Genomic DNA, 16,018 nt, shown 5'->3' with positions numbered 1-16,018 from the left:
AAATTGGGCCTCTAGTTCACCACGATGCTGTGTTATGATTGTAAGTGAAGTATTGCGTTCTGAGAAGCCTCACCTCATCTTAAAAAGTTAAAGTTCCATGTGGAGCATGCAGACTTCCTTGAAGTAACTGCAGTATTTCCATAAAAACCTGCAACTGGTAAAAAAATATAAAGCACACTACCAATTTTGTAGATATTGAGAGAGAAAGAGAGAAAGAGAAAGCATGTATATCTGGGTGAGAGAAAGACAATGTATATCTCTGGGTAGTGGGATTTAGGGGGAATTTTGCTTTTCCTTTTGTACTTTTGATATTTTAAAAATCTTTAGGCAATAAGGGTATATAGCTTTTGTAATAGGAAAAAGTCAATGCTTGTCTCAAAGATCATAATGCTCCAGCACATCACAACAGAAAAAGGCAGTGAATGAGAAAGAAGTTACTAAATATATGGGCAGGTTAGGCATAAATACAGAGTTGTTACCATTATAGTAATCAATGAAAGGGATATAAAATTTAGCAATCTTATACCCATTCAACAGGCCCATTCTTTTAGGGTTCATAAATGAAATCTAAAATTTTATTTAGTATTCTTAAATTGGATTTCCCATTATTAATAGAAAAATAAAAACCACAATTGTAATAATCGTGTTTTCATTTTTAATATCATAAAAGTAAAGGGTACTTTCTCCTCCTTACATTTATGAATCACGCCAACTCTGTCAAAGTTCTTTCATCATATTAAGGTGACTTGATCCTGTGGGTAGACAGGCAATGCTGTTATCGCTAAAAGTGAAGCTGGTGAATGATGTGCTGGAGGCCACACTGATAGTTAGTGGATGAGCCAAGGTCACCTGACAACTCAGCTTTATCTCCTCTGCTCCTTTCAAGGTAACCGATCCAACCTCACACCCACTTCATAATAGCTAGACATTCAGAATTCTACCCAGCACAGCCTAACTGACTTGTAGCCTCTAATATCTTCTTAACCTCAACTGCTGGTTCCATATTTTCAATTTGCATCTCCTCATTCATGGTGTTTTGGATCAGCATGCTTTTCCATTAGGATACACTATCAATGTAATTCTGCTGCATGTCTCACTGCCAGAAAAGCATTCATATGAAATTCTTATTATATCGTCTCTGTTTAATAGGTGCTTTGACAGATAAAAGCTCTTAGAAGGAGTTTTCCACTTGAAGCATATATGTTTTAAAGAAATTGAAGTACTAACAACAACATGCAATGGAATTTTGCTGTACTGGATTGATGAGACCTTGTTCCTATACTTCCACATTCCCCATATTTTGAGTGTTCTTCAATCAGAGTGGATTAAGATGTGAGGATTCATGTCATTTGTCCCTACATTCCTGCCAAACATGTTCCATTCAGTTTGGCAGACAAAAGCTAGTGCTATATTTCCCATCGTCCTAAGAGTCTCAGGGCACTTGAAAATTACAGGCAAGCTTGATAATATTTGTTTAAATTTAACATAAAATAAGATCTCTTACTCCATGGAGCCTTGATTGGAACCTCAAATCACAGGACTTGACATAATTATATCAACTTTTATTCATTCATGTAAATCTACATTAATCATGTGCAGCACAGTTTAAACAAATCTATGAAGAAAAATATAAAACAGAAAAAAATGAAGGTTTACCTTGATGTGATTTTTAACCTCTGAAAGATTTGTTTTATTTCAAAATTATCTCTATAATAATTTAACAGTATGTGTTCCTTTGTGTGTTTAAAATAAAATCATAAAATCAAACATTGAGACAGGAATTCATAAAACATAAGACAAAAATTAATAAAAATAATTCTATTTAATGCTGACTAATAAGTCAACAAAGGACAATAAGGCAATTATGCAATCTTCTGAATTTTATGCTCCATCTATATAGTGAAACTAACACCCTTTATTTTTGTTGGAACTAAATCCTTTTGGAAAAGCAACTTAGTGACGTTTAGCAAAAGCAAAACCAAAGAAAAGGGTATTCATATTTAACCACTCTTTCATGTATTCAAAATGGAGGTGATTAAGTAAATTACAGTGTATTTTTAATTGAAATATTGCACAATCATCACAATAATATTTTAAAGTTTTAAAATCTATCACGGGAAAAATAAATATCAAATAACAACTGAATTCCATATGGATTAAATAAATAACGTTATAATTAATGTAAATATGATGCAAATACTAAATCTCTTTAGCAAGGGTTAGGGGTTTTCACGTGGACAAGACTTTCTCAGCTTAAAAGTAAAGCAGATATTTAGCCTATACAAAACCCTATACACATGGCTTTCATTCTCAAAGATTGGTGACCTATTTTCATGGATAAATGTCTGGGCTACACAGAGCAATATTAGGGGAAAAGGGCTTCCCTGGTGGCGCAGTGGTTGAGAATCTGCCTGCCAATGCAGGGGACACGGGTTCGAGCCCTTGTCTGGGAAGATCCCACATGCCGCGGAGCAACTAGGCCCGTGAGCCACAGTTGCTGAGCCTGCGCGTCTGGAGCCTGTGCTCCGCAACAAGAGAGGCCGCGATAGTGAGAGGCCTGCGCACCGTGATGAAGAGTGGTCCCCACTTGCCGCAACTAGAGAAAGCCCTCGCACAGAAACGAAGACTCAACACAGCCATAAATAAATAAATAAAATTTAAAAAAAAACAAAAAACAAAAAACTTAATATTAGGGGAAAAAAAGACTGATAAATTTGTTGAGATGAAAATAACATTAACAATCTTCATAATAAACATTTGCATAAAACCTAAAACATGGAAAATATTTGAAATAAATATGATTGATTAAAAAAAGGTAAATAAATATATTTTTTAAATAACAATGAAGAAAAACAGGTGAGATCTACCATTCAAGGAACATATTATTCTAATCTTTCACAAACATTTCTAATTTTATGAAACTGATACAGCCTTGGCATCAAAATCAGAAGAGGACAGTGTGAGAAAGGAAAATTATGGTCCATCAAAAATTAAATGCAAAATCTAAAGCAATTATTAGAAAAATCTATTAATGTAATTCGCTACTTTGACAGGTAAAGAAGAAGGAAATGTATGATTATCTCACTAGATGCCAAAAAAATAAAGCATTTGATAAAATGTTTATCCTTGCATGTTAAGAAAAAAAAAAAACCAACTAAGCAAACCAAGAACGAAATAGACAAAAAACTTTCCTTAACTTGATTGAGTCTACCCAAAACCTACATCTTATATTATTCTGAATAGTGAAATATTAAAAACATTCATGTTACTATCAATAACAAAATTAAGATTCTCAATATTGTTCTTCCATACAACACTCTACTGGAGGTTCTATTTTGAATAATCAAAAAAGAAGTAAAAATAAAAGATATAAAGACTGGAAGAAATAAAAAGCATATTCAGATAATTTGTCTACATAAAACCAAAATGTAATCTACATATTATTATAATTAATTAGAAAGTTTATGCAAGTCATGGCATGAAACATTAATCTAGAAAACTGTCCTTCCATTAAATTGGCCAAATACTCTAATCATACTCATGCTTCAGGATCTTCGCACTTGCTGTTCTCTCTTCCAGGAATGCTCTGCCCTTAGATGTAAGCTTAGCTTGCTCTCTGAATTTCCTCAGCCTTCTATTCAAATGTCATCATAGCAGTAAGACTTCCCTGTCACCCTACATAGGGCAGCAGCCTCTCCTTGCCTCTGACACTCTTTATTTCCTCTTACTACACTGTACTTTTCTCCATGGCCTTTACCGTTTGAGATTTCTTCATTCATTGATTTATGCATCCACTTGTTCATTCATTTTGTGTCTTTCCCTCCCCTCTCTTTCTAGAATGCAATTAGAATAAAGGCCAGGATTTTGTCTGTTCTGTACTGCTGTATTCCCCAAACTTTGAAGAGTGACTGGCATAAAATGGGTGCCCCAAAGTATTATTGAATGGCTGGAGGCTGGAAGAATAAAAATTGGCCCATATAGACTATAATTAACATGAGAACAGCCAACCTTCAGGGAGTACAATATGCCGAATGGGAAGAACACTGGGCTTAAGTTTGATCCCTAAAGAAACAGTGTTCAAGGGATGAATAGGAGAAGGGTCCCCAGTGAGTGAGACTGAGAAAAAGCAACCAGAGAAAATGATGATAATAGTGATGATGATAATTATAGTTATTACACTAGATTTTGTTTTATCAAACATTATGTACTGATACAAAACACTTTCATATTAATTATTATTCTGTATTACTTTTCGAATCCTTAAAAAAACCCTATGAGGTGAAGACTATAATAATCTCCATTTTATAGATGAGAAAATTGAAGTTTAGGGGGTTAAATAATGTTTCCAAAGCTACAAACCATTAGTGGGACAGCCAGGATTTGAGCCATTGCACTACCCAGTTATGGAAGTCAAAGAACTGGTGACTTTCAAAAAAAAGAGACAGTGATAAACACTGTCAAGTGAAATTAAAATTAGAATATCTGATCAGAATTTGTGTAATTCTTATAAAATTAAGTATACACTTGGCCCGTTGAGCTACGTTCTCTACCAATAAAAGGTTTCACTTGGATATCATTTAATAGATTCTCCTTCAATGTAACAGATATAAAGAGAGAGAGAGTTTTAAAAATAAAAGTGATGTCTGTGAACTCAACGATCTGGGAGTCAGTGATAGCAATCTTCTCATTATTTTAGTGATTAAACCTAGCCAAAGCTGGTGGTGATTTAAAGTTACTATTTGTTTGATGTCGCCCTAGGAGTCGAAATAGATTTCTCCAGTTCTTTATCCAAGATGCAAATGATATTTAATAGCTATTATTTATGGTATATCTATAGCAGTATACAACAGAGTCTATGCCATTTTAGGAGATACACAGTTTAAATTTTCAGTCATGGAAAGTACACGTTCCAAGCTTTGACATCTACACTGACGAAACTGGCCCACCAGGAAATAATTGTTCTACTTTTCAGATGAATCAAGCACTATAATTGGGATTGTGTTTATGTGAGGAGAAACAAATCAGTCTGGCAAAACTGAACAAGACTGTTTTATGCTCTTTCTCCTAACAATCTTAGGCTTGTCACATAACACAAGTCCCTGTTATTTAGTGATTTGTAGATACCACATGCTTTCATGTTGCCCTGAAACATGAAATTTTCACTGCAGCCCTATTAGTATTAACTTTGAGAAGCCTTTGATATATATTTCTCCAGTTCTTATTCCACAAGGAGAAATATCTTGAATAAATGTCCAGATTTCAAAATGGGAAACTGGAAATGTGGAGAAGTTAACTGGCTTTGTCATTCTCACACAACTGAAAATGGTTGAGGCAGGATGTAATGCTCACTCTTGATGCCTGAGCTATTTCCAGGACCTCACAGCTGCCTTACTTACAAGACATACAGTTTACTGACGAAGGATTTAGACCCAGGAGTCAAGCTGCATGGATTTCTGTGTGACCATGGGCAAACTATTGCACTTCTCAAAGGCCTATTCTATTTGTCAAAAGAGGATTACAGTAACACCTAATTCCAAAAATGATTTTGAAGATTAACTAAGATGTGGCATGAAAAGCTCCTAGCATGGGGCATGGCACATGATAAGTGCTTCATACATGTTAGTTGTTAGTTGTGTCACTGTAATCAGACTCCAAGCATATTTGTTATTAACAGTATCACCGAGTTGAAATGATTTTTGCCAGATCCTTGTTCATTTGGTTCAAGTGTGCTTCACAGTTCTAAAATAAATCTGTTATCCAAGTTATTGTAGAAGTATATTCACTATGTGTGTCCTACACCTACTCAAATCAATACAAACTATATCTATTTGCTGGTATTTTGAATTCAAAGTAGACTTGAAATAGGCTTACCATAAAAATGTATAACCAATGCAATTTAAAATGAATATTAACTTTAAAAAAGTAGAAATAGTTATTAATGTTACATTATTTATATTTATATACTGGATGTATCACTGACCAAAGCCTGGGTAAAGTTATTATAAATAGTTTGTATGAGAGCACTTAAAGGATATAAGAGAATCATAAATTGCATAATCTGCACTCTCATTCTTCACCTTTCCCACAAACTCCTCTTTTTATTTTATTTTATTTTTTACAAACTCCTCTTTTAAAAAATTGATATTTATCTCTTCTTGTAAAAAGCCAATAACAATACCTTCCCTTTCCCCTGCCTCCATTTAAAGAAAAAAAATGCCAGGTTAATGACAGTTCAGTTTTACTAAAGGGCATCATAGAAATCATAAGGTTTGAGTTGGGTCTTGAAGGTTTGGTAGAATTTGATAAGTGGGAGGGAATAGGCAGAAGTCAACAAGAAAACTATGAATGGAAAGTTTGACACTGAAATGATTGGGCCATGGGATGCCTGTCAGGGTGGAGTACAATTTAGGTTTGAATACACAGGGTGGGACATGATTATAGAGGTCTTTGTTTATCAAATAAAGTAGTTAATAAATAATTAGGTAATACCAAGGACAGTCTCTGATATAAAGTTAACTAATGTTTAAAGAACCTAAAATAAGGAGCCTTTATGTAAATAACTATGCTACAACTCTCCAACAGGGCAAAATGAGACCTCAGGGGCAGCCCTCCAAATTGATACATACAGCATGCATTCAAGTTCAAATATTCAATAGCATCATAATATTTCATGTAGAGATATTCCACAGTTTGTTCAACCTTTCTCTCTCGAAAAACATTCAGGTGATACCCAAGTTTCTATCACGACAAACAATGATGAAATAAATACATAGTCTCCAGGTGCCTGATTTTCTGTAGGAAGGGTTCCCTAACTAAGACTATGGTGCTTAGAATTTATGTAAGTGCCAGAAACCTTCCAGCAAGGCTGTTATAATTTGCATTCCTCTTGCTTTTGATGAATGTGGGTGCATCAGCTCCTTAAATTTGGCAAAATAATTGTAGTTCATTATTATTTTATATTTCCTTTCCCTGTCTATTAAAGAGAAAGATCATTCATGTTTCTGACCTTTTTTTTCCTTCCAGTTTTATTGAGATAAAATTGACATACAGCACCATATACGTTTATGATAACGTTTAGCATAATTATTTGACTTACATAATCGTGAAATGATGATCACAATCCATCATCTCATACAGACACAAAATAAAAGAAGAAAATATTCTTCCTTGTGATGACAGTTCTTAGGATTTACTCTCTTAACAACTTTCATATATAACATGCAACAGTGACAATTATATTTACCATGTCATACATTACATCGCTAGTACTTATTTATCTTGTAACTGGAAGGTTGTACCTTTTGACTGCCTTCATCTATTTCCCCCTCCCCCTAACCCCTACCTCTGGTAACAAGAAATCTGATCTCTTTTTCCATAGGTTTGTTGTTGGTTTTTGTTTGTTTTTAAGTATAATTGACCTACAGCCGTATGTTAGTTCTTGGTTCACAACATAGTGACTGGATGTTTCTAACATTATAAAATGATGACCATGATAAGTCTAGTTACCATCTGTCACCATACAAAGCTATTACATTATTATTGACTGTATTCCCTATGCTGTACATTTCACCCCCGTGATTCATTTATTTCATAATTTATATTACATTTGTGCCTCTCAATTTCCCTCACCAATTTCACTCACCCCCGACCCCCTTGCCTCTGGCAACCACTTGTTCATATTTTCGGTGTCTGTGACTCTGTTTCTGTTTTGTTATGTTTGTTCATTCATTTCGTTTTGATTTTCTTCTGTGAAAATCTTGGGTCATTCTACTTGAGAACTGTAAAACCAAATATGTAGTTTTCCATATTCTGTGTTTCCAATCTTGCTTTAAGAGTTCTCCCCAACCCTTGGGCTATACAACTATTTTTTAAAATTCTTTTTCTAAACTTGTGTTGCTTTTTGTTTTTACATTTAAATATTTACTCCGTCTCAAATTCATTGTTATGAAATGAGATACACACTAATTTTGCTTGTTTGGGGTAGAAAATTGTTTCAATAAATGAACCACTTTTTCCAATTGAATAGAAATTTTACTTTTTCACATATCAAGTTCCCATATAAAATAAGAAGTAATTCTGGGGACTTCCCTCGTGGCGCAGTGGTTAAGAATCCGCCTGCCAATGCAGGGGACATGGGTTCGAGCCCTGGTCGGGTAAGATCCCACATGCCGCGGAGCAACTAAGCCTGTGCGCCACAACTACTGAGCCTGTGCTCTAGAACCTGTGCTCCACAACAAGAGAAGCCACTGCAATGAGAAGCCCGCGCACCACAACGAAGAGTAGCCCCTGCTTGCTGCAACTAGAGAAAGCCCGCGTGCAGCAACGAAGACCCAATGCAGCCAAAAATAAATAAATAAATTGATTTAAAAAAAAAAAAAAAAAGAAGTAATTCTGGTCAAAATTCTATTCAACTGATCCCGTATTTCTTGCTATATTTTCTTGGATCATAGCCTTCATGTCATAATTTTTGAAACTCTTGGTTATCTATTCTTCCATATTAACTAATAAAATAGTTTTATCAAGTTATAAACAAAACAACATAAGTAAAAAAGATTCGGAATAAAATGCACATATTTATTGTGAGACAATCGACATAATTAAGATATTAGGTCTTCCTATTCAGAACATAATATTGTATTTTCCCCATATTTTGGATTTTTGTGCAAGTTCATGTATGGGTATATATGTATGTGTATGTACGTGCATGATTATGAAAATTTCAAGTTCTAAATAACTGATGTTAAATTAATTTTTAAATATAACTCTAAGTTGAAACTCCCTTATGTTGGTTTGAATTAGAAGGTAGTCTGGGTGATTGAGAGAGGTAAATTTGATATTCATAAACCTGAGTTTCAAAAAATGTAGGTTTCAATACATTATATAAAAACATTAAAGTTAAAAAGCAAGATGAAACTAAAGATTTTAACAAATTTTTATTGAAGTACTTGAAAAAAAATTCTCATAAATTTTCAATTACTGTGCTATCAACTGGAGTATAAAAATAGTTTTTGAGTCATAGAAATTTCATGTTACAGGGGATAACCTCTTTCATATAACAGAAATATTAAGGGACTTTCACAAGATAATATAACTAATTGAGTACAGCCAGATTAGCATATGGATCTATTTAGTCTTAATAATTTAGGATACATCAAATAATATTATATAAGTAAATTTCTTTTATGCAGTTTATACAACCCAGTTTAATAAATGCTGAATGCAAGGGAATGAATTCTTTTAAATTGGTTGAATGTCACTCCAGGATGAATTTCTCTCCTAGAAATGTATACTTCAGCATTAATAGTTCAAAAATGTATATGTTAGTCACAAAGAGACATTTCTATGTTTGGGTGAAATGTCACATATGCCTCAGACTGGTGCCGAGTCATTTCAAGGTAAAGCATTTGGCTGAATTTGAGAAAAGCTATCAGTTTATGGGTTAAGAGTTAATCACTTAAACTGATTAATGGGTGTTAATTAGCTTATGTGTAGGTCAGTCATTCTGAATGCTATGTGACAGGAAAGCGATTCAGTTAATAATGTAACTAATGTTATGATAAGGTTGAGAAAAAAGACGTTGAACAAATACTCATTCATAAATCTTAGACAGAAGAAAAGCCAGAGCAAACTTCCAGCTATGCAACATAAGAAACAGGGACATGAATTTGGTTTCCAGATCCTCTTTTAACTGCCTCTTCTACTTAGCTGTAGATTACTGGGTCAACTGTATAATTCAATCAGTTGGAATTTGTTAAATGGTGAAGTGTGTTGTTTGTTTACGAGTAATGTGAGTATATATTTTCATGCATGTATGTTTGCCTGGGTGTAGTGTTTTTATGTCTGTAGAGTTTACTTCAGCTAAAATAAGTCAAGCATAGTGTGGTTTTTATCTACAGGTTTATCCTCATGATCTTCATATCTGTCCTTAAATATGCCAAATGGCAAATTTGAAAAATTTGGAAAAATACAATATTTCTATCAAAACCATTTTTAGGTAATAGCTACCAAGCACTTCTAGTCACCTATTTATTTATTTTAATGTTAGAAAAATATGCTTTTCACTTGTAACGTTGGCACCACAAAAGGAAAGAGGGAGAGTTGCATATTGAAGATATTGAATAAAGCGTAGCACAGGATGTAGACAGAAAATAGACTGGTGAATGAAGCTTGAAAAAGAGGGAGCAAGCCCATTTTCTGCATTTTCTAAATGTTTCTGAGATCAAATGCCTTATATTTTAGACTCCTTTAAATTTCTGAGTATTTAGTAGATAGCAAAGTGGCTACTCAACGGATAAATTTCTCAGCTGCGGGAGCTCAGCAAACAGCAGTCTCTCAGCTTGCTGCCCTCTTCCTGTCTTCAATATCACCATCTTCCAAGGCAACAGGCACTCTCATCTTTCCAATGAAGTCAGTAAGAAGTGGCCTTTTATCAATTGTTATTCATAGCCAGCTAACAGACAGAAGAGAGGGGAAAGGTCATTGGCACTTATTTGATTTAGGACTTCTCTGAAAGTCCCCTTTCAGGGCAAGATTTTGCAAATGTGCCATTAGCACATTACCATTCTGTAATGGAACTTGAAATTGTTTAGTTCTGTTGACCAGCTTTCCCTCCCAGAAAAGTAGACATTAAAGAAAGTGAAATCTGAACTGGAAGGTAACTCAGGGCACCTGGCCTAGTCCCCTCTTGTTTTCTGATATCTTTGCTTCGAATTGTTCTATGCCACGCTTGCTCTCCCTCACACCCCCAGCACCGCTTGATGGGTCATATGCACAGCCTCTCCTTTTCCATTGCTACAACCCTAGTTCAGACTGCACTCGTTACCAGGCTCCGTTATCTGCCTCTACCCATCTACTTCTCAATTCAACAATCAAAATATGCTAGCGTGATGTTAATACTTCGGAATTACTCCATCACTCTCCTGGTTCAATTCTTCTATGACTCCACCAATGTCTACAAAATAATGCGATTCAAAACCTTCCCTCATCTTGCCCTGATCTACACTGAAGCATTTTATGATTATTTATCTCTATATGATTTTTCCCATACTCTAAAGAAAGTATTTGCTATGAATCTATCTTTCTTATTTTCTTCTTGTTGTTGTCATTTTCCTGTAACTTTTCTACATTGCTAGTTCCAACCAATCTTAAATTTAAATTCCTCCTAAAATCCTTTTCTAATTCTACCAAGTAAAAATAATGTCTTCTCTAAATTCATTTCCCTTTTGCTTTATTCATACTCTCCTTAGGGAATTTACTAATTTTGTATGCTAAAACCATTTGCATAGTATTATACTGTGTGTGTGTGTATGCAGCTGTGTGGGTTTGTGTGCACACGCACCATATTTTTAGGACTAAGGAGAATAATTATGATTATCCTCAGAGAAGCATAAAAGGCCTTAGACAAATTCAATACCCAGCCCTGATAATAATAAATAATCCAATTCAAAATGATTGCTTAACAAGTTGAATGGTGTAATTAATAGATGGATAGATAGATTGATAGATAAATAACTGGGAATACCAAGTATAATTTGTGGTGGGCATGAAAATTGGTATCACTGCTTAAGAAAATTGTTTGACCCAGAAATTCCATTGCTAGATACAAGACCAACAGACATGGACAAAAATGTGCATAGGAGCAATATTCTGAATAGCCACAAACTGGAAACCACAAAAATATCATCAAAAATAGAATGGTAAATAAATTGTGCTGTATTCATAAATCAAAATATGCAGAACTGAAGAAACAAAAACGATTGCTACTAACAATATGAATATATTTCAAAGAGCTAATGTGGAACGGAGAAAGCTAGACATAAAAAGTACATACTTTAATTTGTTTATATAAAGTTAAAAAGTATGTGAAAGTAATCTGTGGTGATAGCAGTTAGATTTGTGATTACAAAATGGAATGACTGGGAGGTGACAAGAGGGAGGTCCCTGGGGTGCAGGCACTCTTCTAGATTTTTTTTTTATGAATTTATTTATTTTATTTTTGGCTGCACTGGGTCTTCGTTGCTGCGCGTGGTCTTTCTCTAGTTGCAGCGAGCGGAGCTACCCTTCGTTGCGGTGCATGGGCTTCCTCTCATTGCGGTGGCTTCTCTTGTTGTGGAGCACCAGCTCTAAGCACACAGGCCTCAGTAGTTGTGGCTCATGGGCTCTAGAGCACAGGCTCAGTAGTTGAGGCGCACGGGCTTAGTTGTTCTGCGGCATGTGGGATCTTCCCGGACCAGGGCTCAAACCTGTGCCCCCTGCATTGGCAGGCAGATTCTTAACCACTGCACCACCAGGGTAGCCCTCATCTAGATTTTTGTCTGTGTCTTGTCACACAGGTGTGTTCACATTTTAAAAAAGGTTTCTAGCTGTACACTGATCTCTGTGCATTTTACTGTATGTATGTTTGCTATACCTCAATAACAAGTTCAAAATGAATAATTATTGCAATGAATCAAAATATATTGAATAAAATAAAGGAAGAATCCATGGGTTCATGAGTAATACTCAATAATTAAGAGGAGAAGAGAGCAAATTGTACATACAGAAGAATGCCGATTACTAAACTTAGAAGTGATGGAAGAATAAGAAAACCCCCAATTTTCAGACTCCATGTAATAATTGATTCAGGTGTGTAATTAGCACTAAATAACAGGCAATTGTTTAAGTGTTTTTGTTTTATTGTTATTTTTCAATGCAATGCTTACCCTCTGGGACCTGGATAAACAATAACGTGTGCCTGCTGGTCTGATCTGCCAGAGTCCCAGCAGACTACTCTTTGTTAAGTATATATAGTTTGTGTGTTTTGTTTGAATATAACTGGTGAAAGTGATGGGCTTTTTTAAAAAGCAGTAGTGATTTGGGGCTTTTTTGAGTTTTGTTTTGCTATTTCATTCCATTCTTGACCAAAGCTTCCTTTAAGTCATTTATTATGGAAAGCTGTCACACTAACTTAAAGGAAGGGGTGGGGGAAATTCGTAAATTGTCTTCTAAAAAATTAAATAAAATATTAAATATGTTAAAAATATGTATATATATATATATATATATATATAGTGTGTCTTATGAAATAAATGGATATTCAAAATGGCCAGATGAACTAAAAGCATGTGAGTTTAATTATTCTCATATAAAGATTACACCTCTACTTAAAAGTAGTGCTACTGAAGTTTCATATGACCTTCGTTTTTCTCTACATAGTTGTTTTCTTTTGATCCTTTTGTGGTTTTAATCATATTTAACCAGCAGCATATTTTAATGTGACATGTCATCACTTTTTCTGCCATGCCTGTTTAACTTGTCCTTATGTAACATTTATTTTCATAGAGGCCTCTATGACTTTGCACCAGCAGGAAGAAATACTAAACCAAAAATTGTAAAGCAGCAGGGTGTAGTGCAGTACGTACAGGCCTGGGTGTCAGACAGGTGGACCTAGGTTCAAATAGCAGGATTCCCACTTACTCACCAAGATACCATGTCTATAAAATGTAAATAATGAATAGTGAGGGTGGATGTGCTTTAGGCCTACTAAATAGTGCTTATTAAATTATTTTTGTCATTACCATTCCTAGAGTATAACCCAAAGGAAATTGTTCATAAGTGCATTGGTGACCTGATTTCATTGGGAAGCATTTCTTTCTTATTTTTTTCTTTTTTAATAGCTTTATTGTGATATAATTCACATACCATAACATTCACCCACTTAAAGTATACTATTCGGTGATTTTTAGTATATTCACAGGGTTGTGCAACCATAACTACAATATTAGAACATTTTTCTCACTCTCAAAAGAAACTTTGTATCCTTTAGCAGTCACCTTCCATCCCTTCCACTGCCCCCAAGCCTAGGCAATCACTACTTTCTCCATATACAGATTTGCCTATTGTGGATATTTTATAAAAATGGAATCATACAATATGTGATCTTTTGTGACTGGCTTCTTTCACTTAGCATGATGTTTTTAAGGTTCTTCCACAGGAAGCATTTATTTCTAATAACAGCGATGTTAGAATGGGGCACCTCTTGTCATCTGGAAAATATTCCATAAAGGAATGGATGAAAACGGAAAGCAGAGAGGCTAGCACTCCTGCGTTCTGCTGCCACCTGTAATCGCAGGGTGGGTCTTAGGACTGCAGAAGATAAAACACAAACAAACAAGCAAAAAACCTGACTGAAGAATTTAAAACCTTCTATTGCAGAGGAAGATCTTGGGTTTAAAACAAATCATTAACTATTTTGTAGCGTCTTTCTTATTATTTAGGGAGCCCATATCACTGGGAAAGAAAAGCAAAGATTGCCAGCCAGAAAATAAGTTGGGAGCAAGAAAGTCTTTTATCAAGAGTTTCCATAGGCAATGAGTTTAAGATATCATGAAATGTCACAATTCGGATTAAACAAAGAATAATGTGTCATTCTATTGCAGAGGTACTTTTTGTTTAATTTCCTATTGTCTTTTGAGGAGAAAAAAGCCCTATCTCTCCTGCAAAAAAAAAAAAGCCTGGCAAAAGACTTACGAATCTTGTTCAACACTGCTATAGCGCGTTGTTTAAATTCACTTGAGCAAATGCGTTACTACTCACGACCTCTGCTTTCTTCTTTCTAGGTGCCTCCCATACTCCTTGATAAGCAGTTCTCTGAATTCACTCCGGACATTACACCCATCATTTTGGCAGCGCACACAAATAATTACGAGATAATAAAACTTTTGGTTCAGAAAGGCGTCTCGGTGCCCAGACCCCATGAGGTCCGCTGCAACTGCGTCGAATGCGTGTCCAGCTCGGATGTGGACAGTCTCCGCCACTCCCGCTCCAGACTCAACATCTACAAGGCCCTGGCCAGCCCCTCTCTCATCGCCCTGTCCAGTGAAGACCCTTTTCTCACGGCCTTTCAGTTAAGTTGGGAGCTCCAGGAACTGAGTAAGGTGGAAAATGAATTCAAGTCAGAGTACGAGGAGCTGTCACGACAGTGCAAACAATTTGCTAAGGACCTACTGGATCAGACAAGAAGTTCCCGCGAGCTGGAAATCATTCTTAATTACCGCGATGACAACAGTCTCCTAGAAGAACAAAGTGGAAATGATCTCGCGAGACTCAAATTGGCCATTAAGTACCGTCAGAAAGAGGTGAGTTTTGCCAGACTTTATCCATCAAAATGCCACAGAATTTAAATGGCAGTGAGGGAAATTGGTACTCCAAAATTAGGTTGGGGGTTTAAAGCATTTTCTGTTTAACTGTAAGTGGATGATATTTATTGTTTGCCAGATTACTGATGATGAAACACATTGAAGAGTGGCGGTAAGTAGGTTAATAATTAGTGATGGTTTTTGACATCTGTGTTAAAATGTACACATTTAATGGTGTGTGATGGTAAAACTAATGAATTTTAGAATCTCTGCACTAAGAGGTCTAGTTCTGCCATTTATAAGTTTTGCTACTTTAGAGGGTCACACAGATCTCTTTGAGTTTTGGTTTTCTCATCTGCTTAATGGACTTAATATTTATATTTGATTATATATATATAGTTCTTTATACATATAAAATATCTTACTCACAGATTTGTAGGGAGTGTAAAATGAGTGGATGTGTGTGAAGGCTCTTAGTAAATTATAAGGTACGATCCTAATAAAATACATTATTAGAAGTTATTAATAAAGGAAAGCCTTTAGTCCAACAGCAGATGAAAATACTAAAACTTCCTTCATGTCTGGCTTAGTTTCTTTATTTGTCAGGAATGAGAAGTTAAGAAGTCAATTGCAAATTGCACAAGAGTAATAAATTTTTCATTAGCGTTCCATGGATTTGAATATTAAATAAGGAAAATTCAGGTCTATTACACTTATCACCTAGTGTAATTGTTTTTTGCTGCCATCACTGATTTTGAGTAAGTTCTCAAAAATCTATTTACTTCTACCTCCAGAAAATATTGGTTTTCTTTTCATTGGTGAATTATAGTAATTGTTCTAGAACAAAAGTTGGAAAAAACTATGTATGTAATATAAGATGAAAAAGAAAGAGAAAAAGAAAC

At 35.0% G+C, this 16,018-nt stretch overlaps 1 protein-coding gene across 1 annotated transcript in view; it reads left to right on the top strand.

The window, feature by feature from the left end:
• The window catches only part of TRPC4 (transient receptor potential cation channel subfamily C member 4), a 166,481-nt gene that overhangs the window by 64,381 nt on the left and 86,082 nt on the right, over positions 1-16,018 (top strand). Inside the window, exon 3 of the mRNA XM_059903117.1 lies at positions 14,598-15,116. Within this exon, the coding sequence (XP_059759100.1) occupies positions 14,598-15,116 (519 nt within the window). The remainder of the gene's footprint in view (positions 1-14,597; positions 15,117-16,018) is intronic.

The sequence above is a fragment of the Balaenoptera ricei genome, chromosome 18, assembly GCF_028023285.1.
Source record: "Balaenoptera ricei isolate mBalRic1 chromosome 18, mBalRic1.hap2, whole genome shotgun sequence".
Lineage (NCBI taxonomy): Eukaryota > Metazoa > Chordata > Mammalia > Artiodactyla > Balaenopteridae > Balaenoptera > Balaenoptera ricei.
Note: the sequence above shows the minus strand (reverse complement) of the source record. Positions and strands in the feature narration are given on the sequence as shown.